General features: G+C 53.6%; 1 protein-coding gene across 2 annotated transcripts in view; it reads right to left on the minus strand.

Moving 5' to 3' along the window:
• Positions 1 to 14,807: 14,807 nt before the first annotated feature.
• Positions 14,808 to 19,679, minus strand: part of XXYLT1 (xyloside xylosyltransferase 1) — a 196,792-nt gene continuing 191,920 nt past the window's right edge. For both annotated transcript variants that reach the window (XM_054482823.2, XM_054482825.2), the window contains exon 4: positions 14,808 to 16,685. In XM_054482823.2, coding sequence (XP_054338798.1) covers positions 16,289 to 16,685 — 397 coding nt within the window. In that variant the 3' untranslated portion in view covers positions 14,808 to 16,288. The remainder of the gene's footprint in view (positions 16,686 to 19,679) is intronic.

The following is a 19,679-nucleotide window of genomic DNA, read 5'->3' on the forward strand; positions in this document are numbered from 1 at the left end:
CATGTTATTGATTTTTTTTTTTTTTTTCTGAGACAGAGTCTGGCACTTTTGCCCAGGCTGGAATGCAGTGGCACAATCTCGGCTGACTGCAAGCTCTGCCTCCCGGGTTCATGCCATTCTCATGCCTCAGCCTCTCAAGTAGCTGGGACTACAGGCGCCCGCCACCACACCTGCCTAATTTTTTATATTTTTAGTAGAAACAGGATGGTCTCCATCTCCTGACCTCGTGATCCGCCCACCTTGGCCTCCCAGAGTGCTAGGATTACAGGTGTGAGCCACCACACCCAGCCAGATTTTTAAATTTTATCTATCATTTTTAATTGCCAAGAACATTTGATTAGTCCTGGGTGTTTCTTTTTTTGTAGCCCTTCTTTGTGTTTCACAGATGTGGCACCTCCTCATCTTTTGAGGATATTATAATTTATTTTGACATTTTCTTTTTCTCTGAGTGCCTTTTCTCTGATTGTGTGCTTTGATCTCTATCTTTTGTGTCAGAGGGCTTTCCTCAAATGTCTGATGGACTTTATCTGTGCCCTTGTGTCCAAATGCAAACAGGAAACTCTGGGTGTACAGGTGGCATTAGGAGACCAGTGGGCTTCCTTGCAGGGTGCTCAGGTGGTCAGTTGGTATTTCCATTTAGGACCCCGAAATGTCATAGCTACAGGTATTTTCTGGGCAGTTCAGTTTCTCCAGAGAATAGAAGGTGTTTCCTTCAATTGCCTGCTCCAGGACAGAAGCCCAGCTGCTGGGTCCAAGAGCTGGACAGGGAAGGGGCTGGGGCGGGCCTCGGTCAGTGTGCAGACCCTCGCTCAGCTTGTTGTTTTTAGTCAGGGCTTCACTACTGCCCCCTACCCCCATTTTCGGGGCCTCCTGGTGCATTTTAAACAGAGAATAAAGTTCCAGTCTCCTGCAGAACTGGGGAGAGGGTGCTCATTGGTGGGGACCTCACAGGGACTGCTTCTTAGATTTTCAATGCCCCCCGCCCCTTGCCCTGTTTCCAGCCCCCATTTCCCAGGCCTCATTCCCACCCTTCCCAGCTTGTGTCTCCCCTTCTCCTTCCTTTCTGGCTTCTGTAAGGTGACTCAGCTTCCTTTCTGTGGGCACGCTGCGCCTTGCGGGCACCTACGTGGGGGCTTTCTCCTCTTTGCCAAGTCATTTCTCATTCTTCTGTCTACCTCCTGTCTTCACCTGCTGTGATTTGGAGTCATAAACATCTTCCCATTTCATCAGACTGGAGTTTTATTTTAGGGATTTTTTTTCTCTTTTCTTTTGGGGGTGATGTTCAAGAGAATGGAAGGCAATGTGTCCCTCACTTAATCATCTTGAAACCATACAACTGACACCCAGATGTGTAGCCCACAACCAACCCTCTCCTGGACCCTCCCCTGAATGCCAGCAGCCTGTTTGAGGTCTGTACTTGCTTGTTGAATAGATACCTCAAGTTTGTCACCAACAGGACACTTGATTTCTTCCCCTCCACCCCAAATTTCTCTGTCCACATCTCTATGTCAATAAAAGCATTCCCCAAATTCCTCAAGCCAAAGCCACTGGCGGAAGCCTGGACTCCCCTCTTTTGCTCATCACCAGTCCGCCTACAGCCCTATCCCTCAACAAGGCCTGGATGCTCCCCCTTCACACACTTCCTGCTTCTTCATTTTGTCCACTTCAATCAGTCACCAACCCAAACCTCCTTCACCTTTTGCCTACACGATTTTATCACCCCCTACCTGGGCTTTCTCCTGACACTCTTGCCCCATCCAGCCTGCTCTATACAATGACCACAAATGTCACTTCCCTGCTTCAAACTCTCCAGTGGTTTCCTGGCTTCCTATCACACTTGGAGAAGACCCAATTCCTTCCTGTGGCAACGAGGCCCTCCGTGACCCACTGCCTCTCTCTGACCTCACTTCCTGTACCTGCTCTCCTCTCTACGCCTGGGCTACCACGGTCTTCTGGCCGTCCCTCCAACAGGTCCAACTTGTTCCTTCCTTGTGCCTTTGTTCTTGCTGTTCCCTCTGCCTGGAATCCTTTCCCCAAGACCTCACATGGCTGCTTCCTTTGCTGTTTTTTTTTCTTTTTTGAGACGAAGCCTTGCTCTGTCACGCAGGCTGGAGTGCAACGGTGTGATCTCAGCTCACTGCAACCTCCACCTCCTGGGTTCAAGCAATTCTCTTGCCTCAACCTCTCGAGTAGCTGAGATTACAGGCGCCCGCCACCACGCACAGCTAAGTTTTGTATTTTTAGCAGAGACAGAGTTTCGCCATGTTGGCCAAGCTGGTGTTGAACTCCTGACCTCAGGTGATCTGCCCGCCTCAGCCTCCCAAAGAGCTGGGATTACAGGCATGAGCCACCGTGCCTGGCCCCTTCCTCCTCACTTTTAAGCTTGTTTACTTATTTGTTATCCATCTCTCTTCCCACCAGAAGATAAGCCCCCTGAGGTCAGGAACTATGTCCACCTTGATCCCTGCTGTATCTCCAGCACCTAGAACAGTATTGGAGTCACAGTAGGAACCCAATAAATATTTCTTGAATGATAGACTAGTTGGAAGCCAGAAGTCATTTGCTCTAGTGCCAGCTTTACCACTTGCAAGCTAGGCATGCGTAGGTAGCTTTACCTCTGTGAGCCTCAGTTTCCCCTACATGCACAATGGCAATAATAGTTTCTTTCCTTTCCATCTGGGGTGGGTGGGCACACTGTTGTAAGGTGAAATGAACCTTGTGAAACGAAAGTGAAGACCCTTCGTAAGTGCATATTTGTGAACCGTGAGGTCCTGTGGACTCATGAAGGGCAGGAGAGTTGCTTCCATCTTTACCATTTCCCCCCGAGCCCCTACTTACCCCAAGGGAACCTGGGAGTGAAAGGAGTGCTGCAGGGAAAGGGCACCTGAAATTAATAATCTTATTTCAGAGTGAAAGTCCCACTGCCATTTGCACAGCAGGAAGCAGGAGAGTAGCAGCTCTATGGCAGGCAAGGACTCCATATCTGAGGCTGGGGAGCTCCTGCACTGGCCCTGGCTGAGCAGTGAGGTGGCCCAGGCTCTGCAACCTGAACCCACGCGGAGTCAGACCATGAACCAGGTCTCCACGGGTTATACTGACTCAACTACAGTCAAGAGGGCTGCAGTGCTTATTGATGACATCTTTTTAAAATCATTATTTTACAGACAGAGTCTTGCTCTGTTGCCCAGGCTGGAGTGCAGTGGCACCATCACAGCTCACTACAGCCTCAAAGTCCTGGACTCAAGGGATCCTCCCACCTCAACTTCTTGAGTAGTTGGGATTACAGGTGCACGCCACCACACCCAGATAGTTTTTTTTTTACTTTTTGTAGAGATGGGTATTGCCATCTTGCCCAGGATGGTCTTGAAATCCTGGCCTCAAGCTATTTGCCCACCTTGGCATCTTAAAAGTACTAGGATTACAGGTGTGAGCCACTGCACCCAGCCTCTGTGTGTGTGTGTGTGTGTGTGTTTGTTTTGTTTTGTTTTAGAAAAATCACAGCACGTTCTGGCACAGGTCAATGTTATCTTAGCTGGGTCAGGACAGTTCCTTCTGTATTTAGGTAAGGTTGTCAATCTTCCTTTTTAAAAATGTCGGCTGCAATTTTAAAAAAGGATATTGTGTTTTGCTTCCTAGGGCTCCTTTTATTAATCCCCCTCCCTTCTCAGGGTTTTAGCCCAACCATGAGTGTGTGATTCGATCTGGAAACTGTCCAGAGCACAAATCAAACCAAGAGGGCTCTTCCTGGGCTCCGGTGTTTCCACCGAGCCATGTTTTCGTATTGGCTTCAGGCCAGGTGCAGTGGGTGCCCCTTCCCCAAGGCACCTCCCACTCTCCCGTGTCTCTGTTTGCCTTTAGGATGCTCAGGGCGGCTTTCTGTGGTGCTTTTTATAGGAAATTGAGATTGCCATTTGGAAAGGGGAAAAGGGAGAGTGATGAGTGGGTCATTTTCCTAAGGACCCGGTCCTGTGGTTGTTCAGAGGGTACTCCCCTTCCTAGAAGTAGGAAGAGCCTCTGAAGCTGGGACCTGAATATGCTCAGGAGCAGAGTCACTGTTTCTCAATGGAGTTAGTTGTGGAGACCAGGAGGGAAATGGGCTTGGAAGTCTAGAATCCTAGGGCTCTCAGGATACCCAGGTCAGGCCTCCCAAGCTCTCGTCTGTTCCTTTTCTCGCGAGCTCGCATGGCCTCTGCTTGCACACCCCCAGGGACACGGTGCTCACTCCTTCTCTAAGCATCTCCTGCCTTGTCTGCCTGCGCTTCAAGACCATCCAGCTGGGCTCTGCGGAGCAGGGGTAATAGAACATTTGAGGGTGTTCCCAATCAGATAAAGGGAATTTTTTTTTTTTTTTTTTTTTTTTTGAGATGGAGTCTCACTCTGTCATCCAGGCTGGAGTGCAGCGGAGCAATCTTGGCTCACTGCAACTTCTGCCTCCTGGGTTCAAGCGATTCTCCTGTCTCAGCCTCCCAAGTAGCTTGGACTATAGGCGCCCACCACCACGCCTGGCTAATTGTTTTTGTATTTTTAGTAGAGACAGGGTTTCGCTATATTGGCCATGCTGGTCTTGAACTCCTGACCTCATGATCCACCTGCCTCGGCCTCCCAAAGTGCTGGGATTACAGGCACGAGCCACTGCGCCCAGCCAGATAAAGGGAATTTTATGGCGAAACAATTGCCGCAGAGACTGTCATGTCCCAGGAATCTATTAAGCTGGAGAAGAGGACAGATGTGAACACAGGATATTAATTCAGTGGGGGCACAGAGGGGCCTTTCCTGCCAGGAGTGTTCATTTCTGAGCCTCCACCCCTCAGTCTGGCCTGATGCCAAGTCCTCCCAAGTGCCTGGCACTCTCCCATCCCTCCGTCCTGTGGCCCCCTCTGGGATTCTGGGGGCTGGGCAGCCCTGGGCCTGTCTCCACTCACTCTGCCCTCCTGTTCCCTGAATCCGCTGCTTCCATTTCTCTCCTGTACTGAGGAAGGGGATGGTTTTCAGTTATTCCCAGGCAAGTAGCAGAGAGTTAATGAGGGCCCACCCTGTGCCTGGCAGTGGAGTCAGGTGCAGGGAGCACGAAGATGCCAGAGCTCCTGCCTCCCAGGGCTGCAGAAACCAGAGGCACGGTGGGATGCAAGAGGCAGTGGGAGCACGGTGGTGCCTGTGCAGCTAGAGGTGCAACCTGCTGAAACGCCAGGCCCCTGGGACCCGCATCAGCCTCTTGTGGCATCCAACAACATGGAGTCCAGCAAAGTGAAATTAAAAAGGTCCGTCTGTATCTGTGTGCCTTGAAAAAGAGTGAGGGTCCTATTCATAACCCCGGCCACAAGAGTCACCATCTCTCCAGCTCTCAGCCTCTTGCTCAGGACTCTTTCTGTGAAACAGGCCCTAAGCACCTCTCTCCTCTCCCCTATCATCCAGCCGCACGGCCTCCTGTCAAAACGGCCCTGGACTTCTGCTTCCTTCTGCAGGCCATGCCAGAAAACACAGGCTGCTCCTAGACAGAGGCCCCAGCATCTGCCCTCTGCCCCCACCTCCTTCACCCACCTCAGGACACACAGCTCGTTGCTCAGGATGATGCTTTTTCTTACAGGAAACCCTGGACAAGAAAAATTCTCCACCAACTTGCAGAGGGAGGCTCAAGGTGTCGCAGGTGACAGGAGGGACACCCAGCTCCAGCTGAGGGGGCCCGGAGGCTTCCTCTGCCTCGAGCTTAGTCCTCACAGAGGAGCAGAGGTGGAAAGAAGAAAGCGGTGAGGAGCAGGGCAGGTGCTCCAGCAGGGCCACAGGAGGCTCTGGGCACAAGCACAGAGCCTGGGCCATTCATTCCTTCATCCCCACGGGTGATGGGCTGAAAAGACAGACTCAAAGTTAGCTCTTCCCACGACGGCTTGTTCACACAGACCTGAGTCCGGAGGCGTTCTCTGTGCTTCGTATAATTCCCACTTTCTTGTCTTTTGGTACCAAGAGATTCCAACCAAAGGCTTCAGTCCCCTGGCAGGTCTAAAAGCCTGTGATGACGGGCAGGAGCCCCAGCCTGAGAAGGCCCCGTCCTGTCTCACCCAAACTGTGCTGGGACCCCTCCCCTTTTCCACGTGCGGTGCCGGGACCCCTCACTTTTCCACGTGCCGTGCCGGGACCCCTCCCCTTTTCCACGCGGGACGACTCCCTAGAACGTGAGGACGCTCGCTTTGCTTTTAAAACTTTGTCTCCACCTAGGCCTTGAAGTATAGACTCTAGCACAACCCCTTTCTGCTACAAAGGAGGCAAGTGAGGGCTAGAGATGGGACTAACTTGTCTGGGTCACACAGCAAGTCTGTGGCAGGGCAAGGATAATAATCCTAGACGCCGAGTCCACCCAGAGCCTGGATGGAACACAGCGCGTATTTCCTCTCTAGGACTCAGGTCATAGCCTCCCTGGTAGCTCCCTGTGTAGAGCTGGGACTCTAGCATGTGCCACAGAAAGGCTCAGAGAGGCCAGGTATGCTCCTAAAGGCCACACAGCTGTGCTTTCTCACCTGGGGCACGCAGCAGGAACTCCAGGAGGCATCCCTCACCCTCAGTGTGGATCCATGGGGACCTCTCTCTGGGCACCGACCTGTAGCAGTGAGACAGACTCACTGCATGGGAAGTTCTGTTAGGATGAGGACTGACCCGCCCTCTTCACCGCTGCGAGCCCAGAATCTAGCCCATGCAGGGGCTTGGTCAGCTGAGATCATGTCACTGCACTCCAGCCTCAGTGATAGAGCAAGACTCTTTCTCAAAAAAAAAGAAAACAAACAAAAAAACCTATGACAGGTACAAATGAACAAAGTGTCACAGATGTCAACTTGTGCCCCCTCCTGAAAACCTATATTCTTTTCATGGAGTTCTTCTGACTGCCCCCTGCCCATGATAAGCAGCGGCCTCACCCCGATGGAGGCTCACCACTTTAGCATCACCCCTGGCACGGGCAGATGCTGCCTCTGCGTCTGCAGGGCTTTTCACCTTTGGAGAGCTCATCACCTGTCTTGAAGGTGGCTGAGGTCCTGCCTCCTCCTGCCGAGCTGCAGCCCTACAGCCTGTCGGTGTGCCCAGGGCCACTCACAGATCCCCTGTGGGCCACTGGGGCCTGTCGGGATCCACACGTGGAGGGAAAGGACAGAAGAATAGGATCAAAAAGCAGATGACCCTCCCTGGTGTTGCCACTGGGACCAGCTAGCACCACTGGGACACGCTGGGCTGGGACAGTCTGGGCAGTGTCACCATGGAGAGGTGGCTGACCTGCACAGGAAGCCTGGCCTGCGCTGTCACCCAGGGAAGGATGCCAGGGAACCTGAAAGAGGAGAGAGCGGAGGCAGGACATGTTCCGAGCTGAAAGCCTTTGAGGAGAAAGAAGCAAGAGTAGACTAGAGGGCAGCCAAGGCGGCAGCTGCAGGAGGGGATGCTGTGGGCTGCCGGGCCTACAGGGGCAGGGCTCCGGGAGGGACGCTACTGTGCCGCCAGCCCCTGCTTCAGGACGGAGGCCTTATTCTCCCACAAGTGTTGGGTGCTGATGTCAGGCAGCAGAGTCCTCAGGAGTGACCCTGGCTGAAGAGAGCTGCCTTGCCCAAGGCTATGCCCTCACCCGGGGCCACCCATGCCCAGTGCCAGGACAGGTGAGGGTTGAAGGCCCCATCGCTAGCATCAACCCAGGGCTTGTGTGCAAGGCCGCCCTGGCTCTGGAGCTCTGCGTGGGACTGGCTGAGGCCTTTGTCGTGACTGTCTGGGAGCTCAACATCTCCCTGCCTAATCCTGTTCCCTCCTCTCCCACAGAGCAGTTCCCAGGAAGCCTCCTGCTCGTGAATCTCCATCTCCCGGTCTGTGTCCTAGGAACAGCAGAAACCCAGCAGGGAGAGGCAGCCGTGGTGTGGGATTATAGTACAAGGGGTCTGGGTGCCAGGGAGACAGGGGGAGCCCCAGCTGGGGAGTTTCAAGGCCTGTAGGGCAGGAGGATCCTGGGGTCCCTGGGGAAGGAGGCTGAGCTGGTGAAAGAGGGCTGGAAGGGGGGAGACTGCCGTGGCTTCTTGGTTTGGAGAGAAGATGAATTTTCCTAAAAGGATGGACAGGATGAGACGGATCTAAGCTTACCCTGAAGCTGCCTGCCCATGACCATAACCAGGCACTTAGAGTTTTCCGTGCGTGTGCTCACCTGGCCTTGGAAGATTACAGCCGGTCGTGTCACTCTCTGTTGCTGGAAAGAAGAGGATTACTCGCCTCCCTGACACCTTGCCTTGCGAGCACAGAAATTCACAAACACCCAGCGGGCGCTCTCAGCCTCGGGCTGTGCCTGCGTCCAGCGATTCTGGGCCTCGGGAAGTGCCAGGACCGGGCTGGGGAGGCGGAAGAGCTTCCTGGTTTTGCCTGAGGTGAGGGAGAGGGGCTTTTCCCGAGAGAAGGTGGAGGTGTCCAGTGACGGGATAAGTGGGGGTTGAAGGTCCCACTCCTGGGCTTCACCCCACGGCTTCTGTGCAAGGCCACCCTGGCTCTGGGGCTCTGAGTGGGATTGGCCGAGGCTTAATGGACGAACGCCAGGCTCCATCCATGAGACGGCTCGAGTGTGGGGTCGGATGGCCATGGCACTCCTCTGGCAGGACTTCAGCACACCACAGGGCTCCGAGGAAGCTCAGCCATGGCCTGTGTCTGCCCTGGCATCTCCATGCAGCACTGGGTCGGGCTGGGATGTGAGGGGGGAGTGAGGTATGTCTAGGGTCTCGAAAGTTCTTTGCTATGAGTTATCTCACCTGCTACTCACAGCAGTCCTGGGAGGGTGGCCAGATCAGAGCTGGTTAAATTCTCCCCCACTCACAGAAGTGCGCCCGCTGGCTACAGTCATGCAGTGAGGACAGGCCAGAAGCCAGGGCCCCTGCCTCCCCGTCCAGCCTCCTTCCACAGCGGCATGTGCCACTCATGCGGAGGCAGCTCTGACGCAAGCCACACGCGCTGGAGGACTCCAGTATATCTTGGATCACAACGTGTCAATGCAGAGACACGTGAACACGAGCACTGTGGTGGAGAGAAAGTGGGGGCTCATGCCAGTGACCGTAGGGGTGGGGGCCGGGTCTCGGGGGAGTAGCTTGCACCACTTAGTCAAAAATTAAGTATCTGCATAGCTTATGATCTGGCAGTTTTGTTCCTCGATATGCAACACAAATTCTCATCGGGTCTGTAAGGAACAAGGACAGGGATGCTCACGAAGGGTTACTGGGGTGGGCGTGTGGTCCCAGGCTCCATAGGTATCCGTCAGTGCACAGTGAGCCCATTAGAATGGTTGGCTGCTTGGGGGTTGGGAGAGGACTATGGGAATAAAAGGGAATGGAAAGTGAAGCGAGAGGCCCCTACAGAAAACAGTGGCGAGCGTGGGTCCTGAAGTGAGGGGGAACGTTGTCTTGTTCCGTAAGGCAGCTGGGAAGGTCCGCAGGCTCCATGCTCCCGCGCTCCTGCACAGGCCTGAGTGGCAGGGGGCAGGGGGCTGAGGTGCGGGCTGAAGCAAAGCCCTACATTTCAGGAAGGGAGGCTGGAGACAGGAGGGCAGCCGGCTTTGGAGATGTGAAGAGGCCCTCCCGCTCTGAGGCTCCGTGGATGAGTGGCCTTCAGCGAGGCTGCTGAGTGTGTCTGCGTGGTGGGACCCCTCTTCCCCCTCAGAATGGGGGTGCCAGTGGAGATGCTCTGAGCTGAGCCAGCCTGTTAAACCGGCCTTCCCTTCACTCTAGAAGGTGTTTTGTTCTTTGCAAGCTCCTTGGGGAGTGGCTGGTTGGTCCACTCAACATGCCCCGCAGGGCAGCTCTACCTTGTCTCCCTGGCTGAAGACTCGGCACTTCCCAAGGTGAGACCAGTGGGGCATAGGACTTTGGAAGGTGGTCGCATAGCTGAATGGGACAAGATGTTAGCGGGTATAGCTGTCAATGGATCATAAGCAGAGAGGTGACAACTCCTGGGGGACAGCTGATTCTCTCTGGGTTTTAAATGCGCCTCCAGAGTTGGTCTGCACCCCTCACTGTGCCTGCGGAGAATGCGGGAGGAGGGAAGTGTGTAATCATGTATTTTGAGAGAGTTTTACTCTGCATGGTCATGTCGTGAATCCTAAGTGGGTGAATGATGAGTTGAGGTCTGGCAGTTTCGCATTTGATCTGGACTCTCTTCTTTACCCACATGTGAACCCCAATGGTTGCACTTGAAACATGTGTTTCCCCAAACAGCTGGGAGCAGGGATACTGCCCAGAGATCTGGTTCAATCCCTCAGCTCCTTGTTTTTGCAGATGAGGAAACAGGCCCAGAGAGGAAAAAGGTTTATCCAAGGACTCGTGACAGGTTAGCTTTGAGCTGAGGCAGCCCTGCCCCCACCTCCTGGACATGCCCAGCAAGTTATCTGTGGACTCCTGACTGACGGGTTCGCTGTGAGCTGAGGTAGCCCCTGACCGACTGGCTTCTGCAGAGTGGCGCAGCTAACAAAAATTGGACAGCTTACAAGCATGCATCTGTTCATCCATGGGGTTACGGAGATGCTACCAACACATTTCATGAGCTCCAAAATGGCTGTAATTTATTATTTTAAAAGAATATTCTAAGTAATAATGGTTAGAATTCCCTTACATCTGTATTATTTCACAGCTTACCAAGTCCTTGCATATCTTTTCCTCCTTCCACACTCCTTTGAGGAGCTCTTACCAGTGTCTAGAACCGGGGAAAGAGGTGGCCCTGCCTGTCCAAGATGGCCAGGTAGCGAGGGCAGGATGTGGACTCAAAGCCAGGCCTCTGTCTCGGGTGTGAGGCTGTCTCCACTACACCACCTGCTTGCTTGGAAATCTCTGCTCCCTGCCAACCTCCAGATTTAGCCCAGCCCCTGGGCCTCCCATATTAAGATCAGCCAGGAAGTGTTAAAATTAGCAGAGGTTTGGCCTCTAGTCAAAGCAGGTGCCAAGACACAGCTGCACTTACTACCTTAACCTACAAACTCCTGGTGTGCTCTAGGTTGGGGCTGTGAACCAACACATCATGCTTTGACTTGATTAAATGCTGTTGAAGGAGAGGCTGCAGTCTGTTTGGTTTGACACACACAGAAGGGCAAATCTCTTCAACAAGCCTGCGTGCTTTCCAAAGGCCATTATCATTTGTAGGGTGGACTTTGTGTATACACAAAAGATGACAGTATCTGAGAAATGAAAGCAGGGTCTGGAGCTGCTATTATTAGATCACTTTTATTTGGAGAACTTGGGCATCCACAGGGAAGTTGAAGACCCAGAGCCAACTCAGCCTAGATTATGTGTTCTTAGGGGTAACATCAGCCATGGCCAGCCGGGAGCTGTAAGATGACCAGGCTGACACTCACCTGGAACTGGGGAGAAGGAGTGTGGTTAAAAATGTACAGCATTTATTATCTTATTATAAAGGTAATTAATATTTGATGTGGAAAATACAGAAATATAGATAAAAAGCACCTTAATCTTAGTACCCAGACATGTTATCTTTTCAGATTTCCGTTTTCCTCATATGTACAGGCATATTCTCGAGAGTGGGTTTCCATGAAGCAAGTTAAGCACAGCACAAGGAACTATGCTTGCATGACAGCGACTATAACAGGACCCCAGTCAGGAGCCGGCACTCCATGACTCGTCAAGCACAGCAATGGCGAGGCACAGCAAGCCCCGGCTGCTCTGTCAGTAGGCTGGGGTGTGATCTGTGGGCGGGCTGGGGTGCCTGTGGAGTGATCTGTCCGTGGGCTGGGGTGCCTGTGCGGTGATCTGTCGGCGGGCCGGGGTGCCTGTGGAGTGATCTGTCGACGGGCTGGGGTGCCTGTGCGGTGATCTGTCGGTGGGCCCGGGTTGCCTGTGGAGTGATCTGTGGGTGGGCTGGGGTGTGATCTGTGGGCGGGCTGGCGTGTGATCTGTCGGCGGGCCAGGGTGCCTGTGGAGTGATCTGTCGGCAGGCTGGGGTGTGATCTGTTGACGGGCTGGGGTGTGATCTGTGGGCAGGCGGGGCGCCTGTGGTGTGATCTGTGGGTGGGCCAGGGTGCCTGTGGAGTGATCTGTCGGCAGGCTGGGGTGTGATCTGTTGACGGGCTGGGGTGTGATCTGTGGGCAGGCGGGGCGCCTGTGGTGTGATCTGTCGGCGGGCCAGGGTGCCTGTGGAGTGATCTGTCGGTGGGCTGGGGTGTGATCTGTTGACGGGCTGGGGTGTGATCTGTGGGCAGGCGGGGCACCTGTGGTGTGATCTGTGGGTGGGCCAGGGTGCCTGTGGAGTGATCTGTCGGCAGGCTGGGGTGTGATCTGTGGGGGGGCTGGGGTGTGATCTGCGGGCAGGCTGGGGTGCCTGTGCAGTGATCTGTGGGCAGGCTGGGGTGCCTGTGCAGTGATCTGGGGTGTGAACTGTCAGTGGGCCGGGGTGTGATCTGTCAGCGGGCCAGGGTGCCTGTGGAGTGATCTGTCGGCGGGCGGGGGTGTGATCTGTCAGCGGGCCGGGGTGCCTGTGGAGTGATCTGTGGGTGGGCCGGGGTGCCTGTGGAGTGATCTGTCGGCAGGCTGGGGTGTGATCTGTGGGCGGGCCGGGGTGTGATCTGCGGGCAGGCTGGGGTGCCTGTGCAGTGATCTGTGGGCAGGCTGGGGTGCCTGTGCAGTGATCTGGGGTGTGAACTGTCAGTGGGCCGGGGTGTGATCTGTCAGCGGGCCAGGGTGCCTGTGGAGTGATCTGTCGGCGGGCGGGGGTGTGATCTGTCAGCGGGCCGGGGTGCCTGTGGAGTGATCTGTGGGTGGGCCGGGGTGCCTGTGGAGTGATCTGTCGGCAGGCTGGGGTGTGATCTGTGGGCGGGCCGGGGTGTGATCTGCGGGCAGGCTGGGATGCCTGTGCAGTGATCTGTTGGCGGGCTGGGGTGTGAACTGTCGGTAGGCTGGGGTGTGATCTGTCAGCGGGCCAGGGTGCCTGTGGAGTGATCTGTCGACGGGCTGGGGTGTGATCTGTGGGCGGGCTGGGATGTGATCTGTTGGCAGGCCGGGGTGCCTGTGATCTGTCGGCAGGCTGGGGTGTGATCTGTCGGCGGGCCGGGGTGTGGTCTGCGGGCGGGCTGGGGTGCCTGTGCAGTGATCTGTCGGCGGGTTGGCAGGCTGGGGTGTGATCTGTGGGTGGGCCAGGGTGTGATCTGTGGGCGGGCTGGGGTGTGATCTGTGGGTGGGCCAGGGTGTGATCTGTGGGCAGGCTGGGGTGTGATCTGTCAGCGGGCTGGGCAGGCTGGGGTGTGATCTGTGGGTGGGCTGGGGTGTGATCTGTGGGCGGGCTGGGGTGTGATCTGTGGGCAGGCTGGGGTGCCTGTGCAGTGATAGTCTGCTGTGCACTGTGGGGTTGGAAGGTTGAGGCCACTGGTGACAGAGGGGAAGCTCCTGAGAGGTGAACTCAAAAGCAAATGAGGGATGTTGTTTGGCCATTGCCCATTTTGACCTACCAGCTTATTGTTTTTTTCTTGCAACAACAAAATACACACATAGCTATAGACACATTTTAATTATGGAAATGATTGCAGGAAAAATACCTTTATTATTGTGAGTCTAAAATTCTTTAGCCTTTAACTCACTTTTTTCCCATTGAAATAATTGTTTTTTTAATGTGTTTGAAACACTTATGTTTTTAGAAGTTGAAATATAGCAGAATAGACGCTCTTTTTATACATATGTGTGTATAGGTATATATCTATACACGCATATATATGTGTGTACATTGATATACATACACATATATGTAATTTTAAAAATAAAATTAGGATCGTATTAAACATATGATCTTACATTTTGCATTCTTTAGTAGCACATTATAAGCATTTCCTGAGGCATTACATATACTTCAAATAATGCCTAAAGTATTCTGTTATATGGATGAAGCATACATTATTCATCTACTTCCCTATTTCACTTTTTTTTTTTCTTTTTTTTTAAAGACGGAGTCTTGCCCGGTCGCCCAGGCTGGAGTGTAGTGGCATGATCTCAGCTCACTGCAGCCTCTGCCTCCTGGGTTCAAGTGATCCTCCCAGCTCAGCCTCCTGAATAGCTGGGCATGCACCACCATGCCCAGCTAATTTTTGTATATTTGTAGAGACTGGGTCTTACCATGTTGCCCAGGCTGGTCTTGAACTCCTGGGCTCAAGAGATCTGCTGGCCTCAGCCTCCAAAAGTGCTGGGATTACATGTGTGAGCCACCGCACCTGGCCCCTCTTCCACATTTTAAGTTGCTTCTAATTTTCTTCTACTATAAAAAATGTTGTGATAAACATATAGTATATGACTCTGTCCACATCTCTCACATTTTCTTACAATCAACTTTAGACATAATGCCCTTCATGAAGTTTTCATAAATATTATCAATAGCGTAATAAATCCCCCAATACAATGGCTGGTGCACAGCAGGCATTCAAGAATTGTTACCTATAAATAGGAAATCAAGTAGGTGAGAGAACAGACCAATTCTGTCACAGCAGAGGGCTGGGAGAGAAATCTGCTCCACCTCTTCAGGGCAGGATGTAACTGGGAAGTCTGGGGTAAGAGGGATGAGAAGAAATGGGGATGCTTTTGCTCCCCAGTGCAGGTGGACCTGCCAATACCTAGAATGAAATGATTCCTTGCTTTGAACCAAACATGCCAATACTGCCCTCTCTGATACCCTCTCAGATGTGCCCTCTCCTTGGTCCTTAGGATCTCCTGTAAGCACTCACCTTCATCACAGGAGGTGGGGGAGTCGAATGGCACTGAGTACACACTTGATTCAGAGCCTTCATGCAGCTGAAAACTGTGATCAGAGAAAAACAACATGAATCACCATGTTCTCAAAGATTATTTATTAGCTATCTTCACTCATGGGAAAAAGATAGAAAAACATAAATGAAATTGAAACAAAACAAGATGAAAATTCCACAGCATTTCTCCAACGACCTCAGCTAGATGATACAAATGGACCCCTCAGGCTTTCACGTCTACAGCCTTTGTACAGGAGGCCCCATCATCAAAAGAAACGACGCTTTAATTTCTGCTAAGGTCTATGGTCTCATGTGGTATGATAAGGGGATTTTTTAAACAAAGAAACTAGAATGCTTACTAGCCCACGAGTGACATGTCTTCTAAGCCCACATGGTCACACTTGGGAACTGCGGCATTCCTTTTTGGGTTTTTTTTTTTTTTTTTTTGAGATGGACGTCTCACTCTGTCGTCCAGGCTGGAGTGCAGTGGTGTGATCACAACTCGGTGCAGTCAACTCCTGGACTCAAGCCACCCTCCCACTTCAGCCTCCCAAGTAGCCAGGCCAACAAGCACAAGCCACCACACCTGGCTACTTTTTAAAATGTTTTGTAGCGATGGGGGCCTCACTGTGTTTCCCAGGCTGATCTCGACCTCCGAGGCTCAATCGATCCTCCCACCTTGGTCTCCCAAAGTGTTGGGATTACAGGCTTGACCGCTGCGCCCGACCTGGGCTCCTTTTGGAATGAGTCTTCCTGGTCCAGACAGTTCTCCTGCATGTCCTTGTGGTGGCCAGTCTCTGTTCTTTGATGATGCTTTTGCTTTCTGAGTAGAGTCCAGTCACCTGGAGCTGGTTTGGTTGAATAAAGGACAATGGGGTTCTGGGATGTAGCTGGGAGATACAAGCTGTGAGTGCTCTAATAATGAGATAAGTTTTCTTATGCAGGCCCCAGTTGGTCCTGAAGTCCTTCCTCAAAAAGGCGATCCTGAAACCTACACCAAATGATGCGAGCCTCAGGAGAATGAGCACGCAGCATCCCAGGGTGAGTATGCAGTGGGCTGGCATTCGTTTGGACACTTAGATACTGGGCTGGTCATTAAAACCTTGGCTTACCTTACCCGTTTGGGGCTCGATGGGTGCTAAAGCAGTACCGTTTGTACTTTCTCGAAAAATGGAAGCCTGTCAATTTAAGTTAAATTTATATTGGTCCAAAAAAGGCCGGGTCTAAAGGATTTCCATTCCTCAGAGGCAGACAGCAAGGGGGACCCTTTCTCCCCTTCCTTCTCTTCAAGTGCTTGCTTCTCAGCCCACTGGAAGATGCCCATGTGTGTCCTTCGTGTCACCTGCTCCCTGGAGGAATAAGGTCCCAAGCACCAGCAGTGCACAGGCCAGCCCTCGGCGGGTGGCCTCAGCACAGTGACCTGCCCGGCAGGAGGTCTCAGCACCTTAATCACAGGACGTCCCTGCGGTGTCTCTCTAGCGGGTCAGACACTGCCCCTGGGTCTGTCCCACGGAGCCCTGTCCTTCCCCCAGATCTGGAGGCCCCGGGGGCAAGGCAGGGGTGCGCCTAGTCCTCTGGGATGGGAGTGTTGCAGTTCCCGTGGTAGATCTTGACGTGGCCCTCACACCGGAAATAGGCCTCAAAGACATCACTGTAGCCATGGTCCCTCCACCAGGTGCACAGCTGCCGGTTCCAGGTACAGTCCAGCACATGGAAGAGCTTGGGGTGCTCCATGCCGATCATGGTGAAGAAGTCCTGGTCCCCGAGGTGGCCGCGGAAGTGGTACTTGTCGGCCAGCTGCTGCACCTGCGCCGGCTCCAGCAGGCGGCTGTAGAGCGGGGACTGGCGCATGGCCTCCAGGTTCAGCAACATCACCCCGCTGTTGAAGCCCGGCAGCCCCTCGGGGGGCGGGCCCCCAACCCTGGTCTGGGGGTTCTCATGGCGGAACTGCCAGAACGTGTGCCTGTGGAGAGAAAGGACAGAGTTAGTCCGGTGTGCAGGGGAACCAGCCTGCCGGCCTGCTGCCCTGGGTCTTCACAGCCGGCCTGCATGCAAACACTGTGACATTCTGGGGTGCAGAATCCACATCATTACACCAGCAAGTGGCAGAGGTGGGACCTGAACCCAGGGCTCTGGACCCCAAGCCTCAGATTCTTTCAACCATCCTCTGCTATGTCCTCACCACAGCCAACATTGATATTGACTGAGGATCTACCAGGCGCCATACTAGACCGGCTTACTTACTCCCCACACAACCCCAGGGGATGGGTGCTCTGAGATGATACATCATTTCACAGCCAAGAAAATGGACGCACAGAGAGGTCAAGGTATTTGCCCAAAGTCACACACCTAGTAAGCAGCAGACGTAGGGACTAAACCCAGACAATCTGGCTCCAAAGTCCACATTCTTAAGATAGCAATCTAGGTAGAACTTTCCACCCCCTTGTCTTCACCTGTGATCTTGAAAAGGAGAAGGGAGAGAGAAGCAGGAGACACAATCCTGAACAGAGATCTAGTCAAGACGCAGGCAGCTGAACCCTGACTGGAACAGAACTGTTTTCTGCTTTAAAACAAGGCTCATTCTTTGAGCCCCAAGCCTGGCACTTCAGAAGGGCTGGGTAGGGGCTGGGAGCCCGCGACAGCCCAGGGCACATCATGGGTTAGGGTGAAAGACAGCTGTGGAAGAGCCAAGTAGGATGATGCTACTTTAGAAGGTACGTCACTTCAAGTTCCATTTTTCTCTCAGCAGATTTAGAAACCAATCTAGGTTCACAGTTCAGGGAGTGTTAGCGTCTTCTAGGTCCTCTACCCAAATGCTTCCATCTGGAGTAGAGAAGAAAGACCTAGACACCTCCCTGTGAGTGCCAGGGTTAAAGCACTGCACTGTCCTCCAACCTCTTTAATAGCAAAGCCTTGTGTGTGCTGCAGGCACAGGGGAGAGGCGTCCAAGCCCACACCCACAGAGAAGGGGCCACAGCAATTGTGCTGGTGACCTGAGGAAGGAGGACCATCAGGAGGCCCATTGTGGCAGGGACAGGCGTGGGAGTGGGTCCTCACGGGGAGGATGCATCATGGCAGAACCAACTCTGCCTCCCGGCCTGGAGATGCTGCCCCACCGGTCCCCCACAGAGAGACTTCCCCACTCAAGCCCAGGATAGGCTCTGCATGATGAAGCAGAAGGCACAGGGGAATAAAACCGGAGACCCTGCCCAGGGTGGCCCTGAGGGGCCACTTCTCAGCACCAGCACATTGCTCCGCTTCTGGGAACGGAGGAACCTTCCTCAAGGTCTCACGTATCACAGAGACTGCCGAGAGTCTGATCTTGGCGAGGGGGAAGCATTCCCTTTGGACATTCTTACAAGGGAATCCACAGGTTCACTGCTTGTGTTTTGCTGTGACTGGCCTGTGAGTGGAACCGAGCTCTGGTGTCTGCCTGGTGATAACAGCCTTGGCAAAAATAAGCTTCTCAAGCAAACTGAGATGCTGTCGTCTTGCCACAAAAGTCTGCAGCGATGGGGTCAAACAGGGTTGGGATGCAATGTGGCAGCTGTGTGTTCATTTTACCCTATTTCTTCCCAGTGGTTCATTTCAGGACCAGGTTATAAAGCAGCTAAAATTCTACCAGGCGGACCAGGGCACCACGACATCAGAGAGGAGGGACCCTCTGACTAGGGGCAGCGGGTGCTTTACCACCAAGGAGCTTGATTTACCCTTCGAGGGGTGGGAGCAGAGACCCAAAGGGAGGGAGGGAGGGCGGGCACGAGAGGCAGGGAGGCAGGACCTGTGCCCGCCGAGGTCCTGGACCACCTCATGCTCCATGGAGCCCACGCGTCCATCTTTACTGTCCAGAGGACCCAGGAGGGAGAGGAGTCACCCAGCTGGGGGTGTGGCCCATGCAGTCTCTTGTGTCCACAGCACCTCACAGGGCACCAGCACAGCAGGGCCACAGGCTGATCACAGGGCTGATGAGGAACGATGGAAAGGCAGGCGTGGGGTGGACCGTGCAGCTGCTGACACCGGGTAGAAGCAGGGGGCAGGATACTGAGGACATGATGCTGCCGCTGCTGCACCTGCAGATTCACTGAGCCCTCAACCTCCCCGCCAGATCTACTGTGGGGTTGAGTGAGGAGCAGGAACCCAGAGAGGCTGCTCAGATGTCTTTTTAAACGGCTTCTACTCCCTAGCAAGTGGGGAGCAAAGAGGCCGCCCTCAGCCCCAGGTATCCTTACCAACCTCAGCAGGAACGCTCCCAAATCTTCTGTGTCTGCAGCAAGAAGGAGCAAACAGCGAGCCAGCACTGAGCTCGCTGGGCTCAGGGGGCAGAGAGAAGAGGACAGAATATGCCTCCAGGAGAAGGCCACAGCACAAGTGGCTCTTTGGGGACAATGCTCAGCACCACCACTCAATCAGGATGAAGAGGTATTTGATGATAGCCAGAAAGGACTGGTCGGGGCATCAGCCTGAGAAGGAAAGGAGGGACAGGAAATTGGGCGTACAAGCTGCCCCATGTGTGTGCTGGAGCAGAAACACAGCCTGAAAAGGAACAATGACTGTCCCCACTCAAAGCAATGTTCAGGGGGCCCTTGTTCAAGGCGTCCCTACTATCCCCAAATGAACCCAGAAAGACAGAGCAGTCACCTAGGGCAATGGCGGCTTTCTCTGGCCTCTGTGTCCGCTGGTTCTCGTGATACGGGGTGTGGACAGTATTGGAGCTCATGCGAGGAACTTCTATCCCATGGCAAAATAACCTAAACAGGCAGTACCGCCAATCCCCCCAACGCAACAGCACAGCGTGGGCCACGAAGCCCTCTCACACTCTCCAACTCGGCTCCCTCTCCCTGGCAGCCCAGGGACATTACTGCCTGCATTTTTGCAGAAAGGGAACAGAGGTCCTCAGTTTGTCGCAGGCAGGGCTTCTGATCTCTGAGGTCCCTTTGATCTGACTGCCTCAGATTCC

The sequence above is a fragment of the Pongo pygmaeus genome, chromosome 2 (genome assembly GCF_028885625.2).
Source record: "Pongo pygmaeus isolate AG05252 chromosome 2, NHGRI_mPonPyg2-v2.0_pri, whole genome shotgun sequence".
Classification (NCBI taxonomy): Eukaryota; Metazoa; Chordata; class Mammalia; order Primates; family Hominidae; genus Pongo; species Pongo pygmaeus.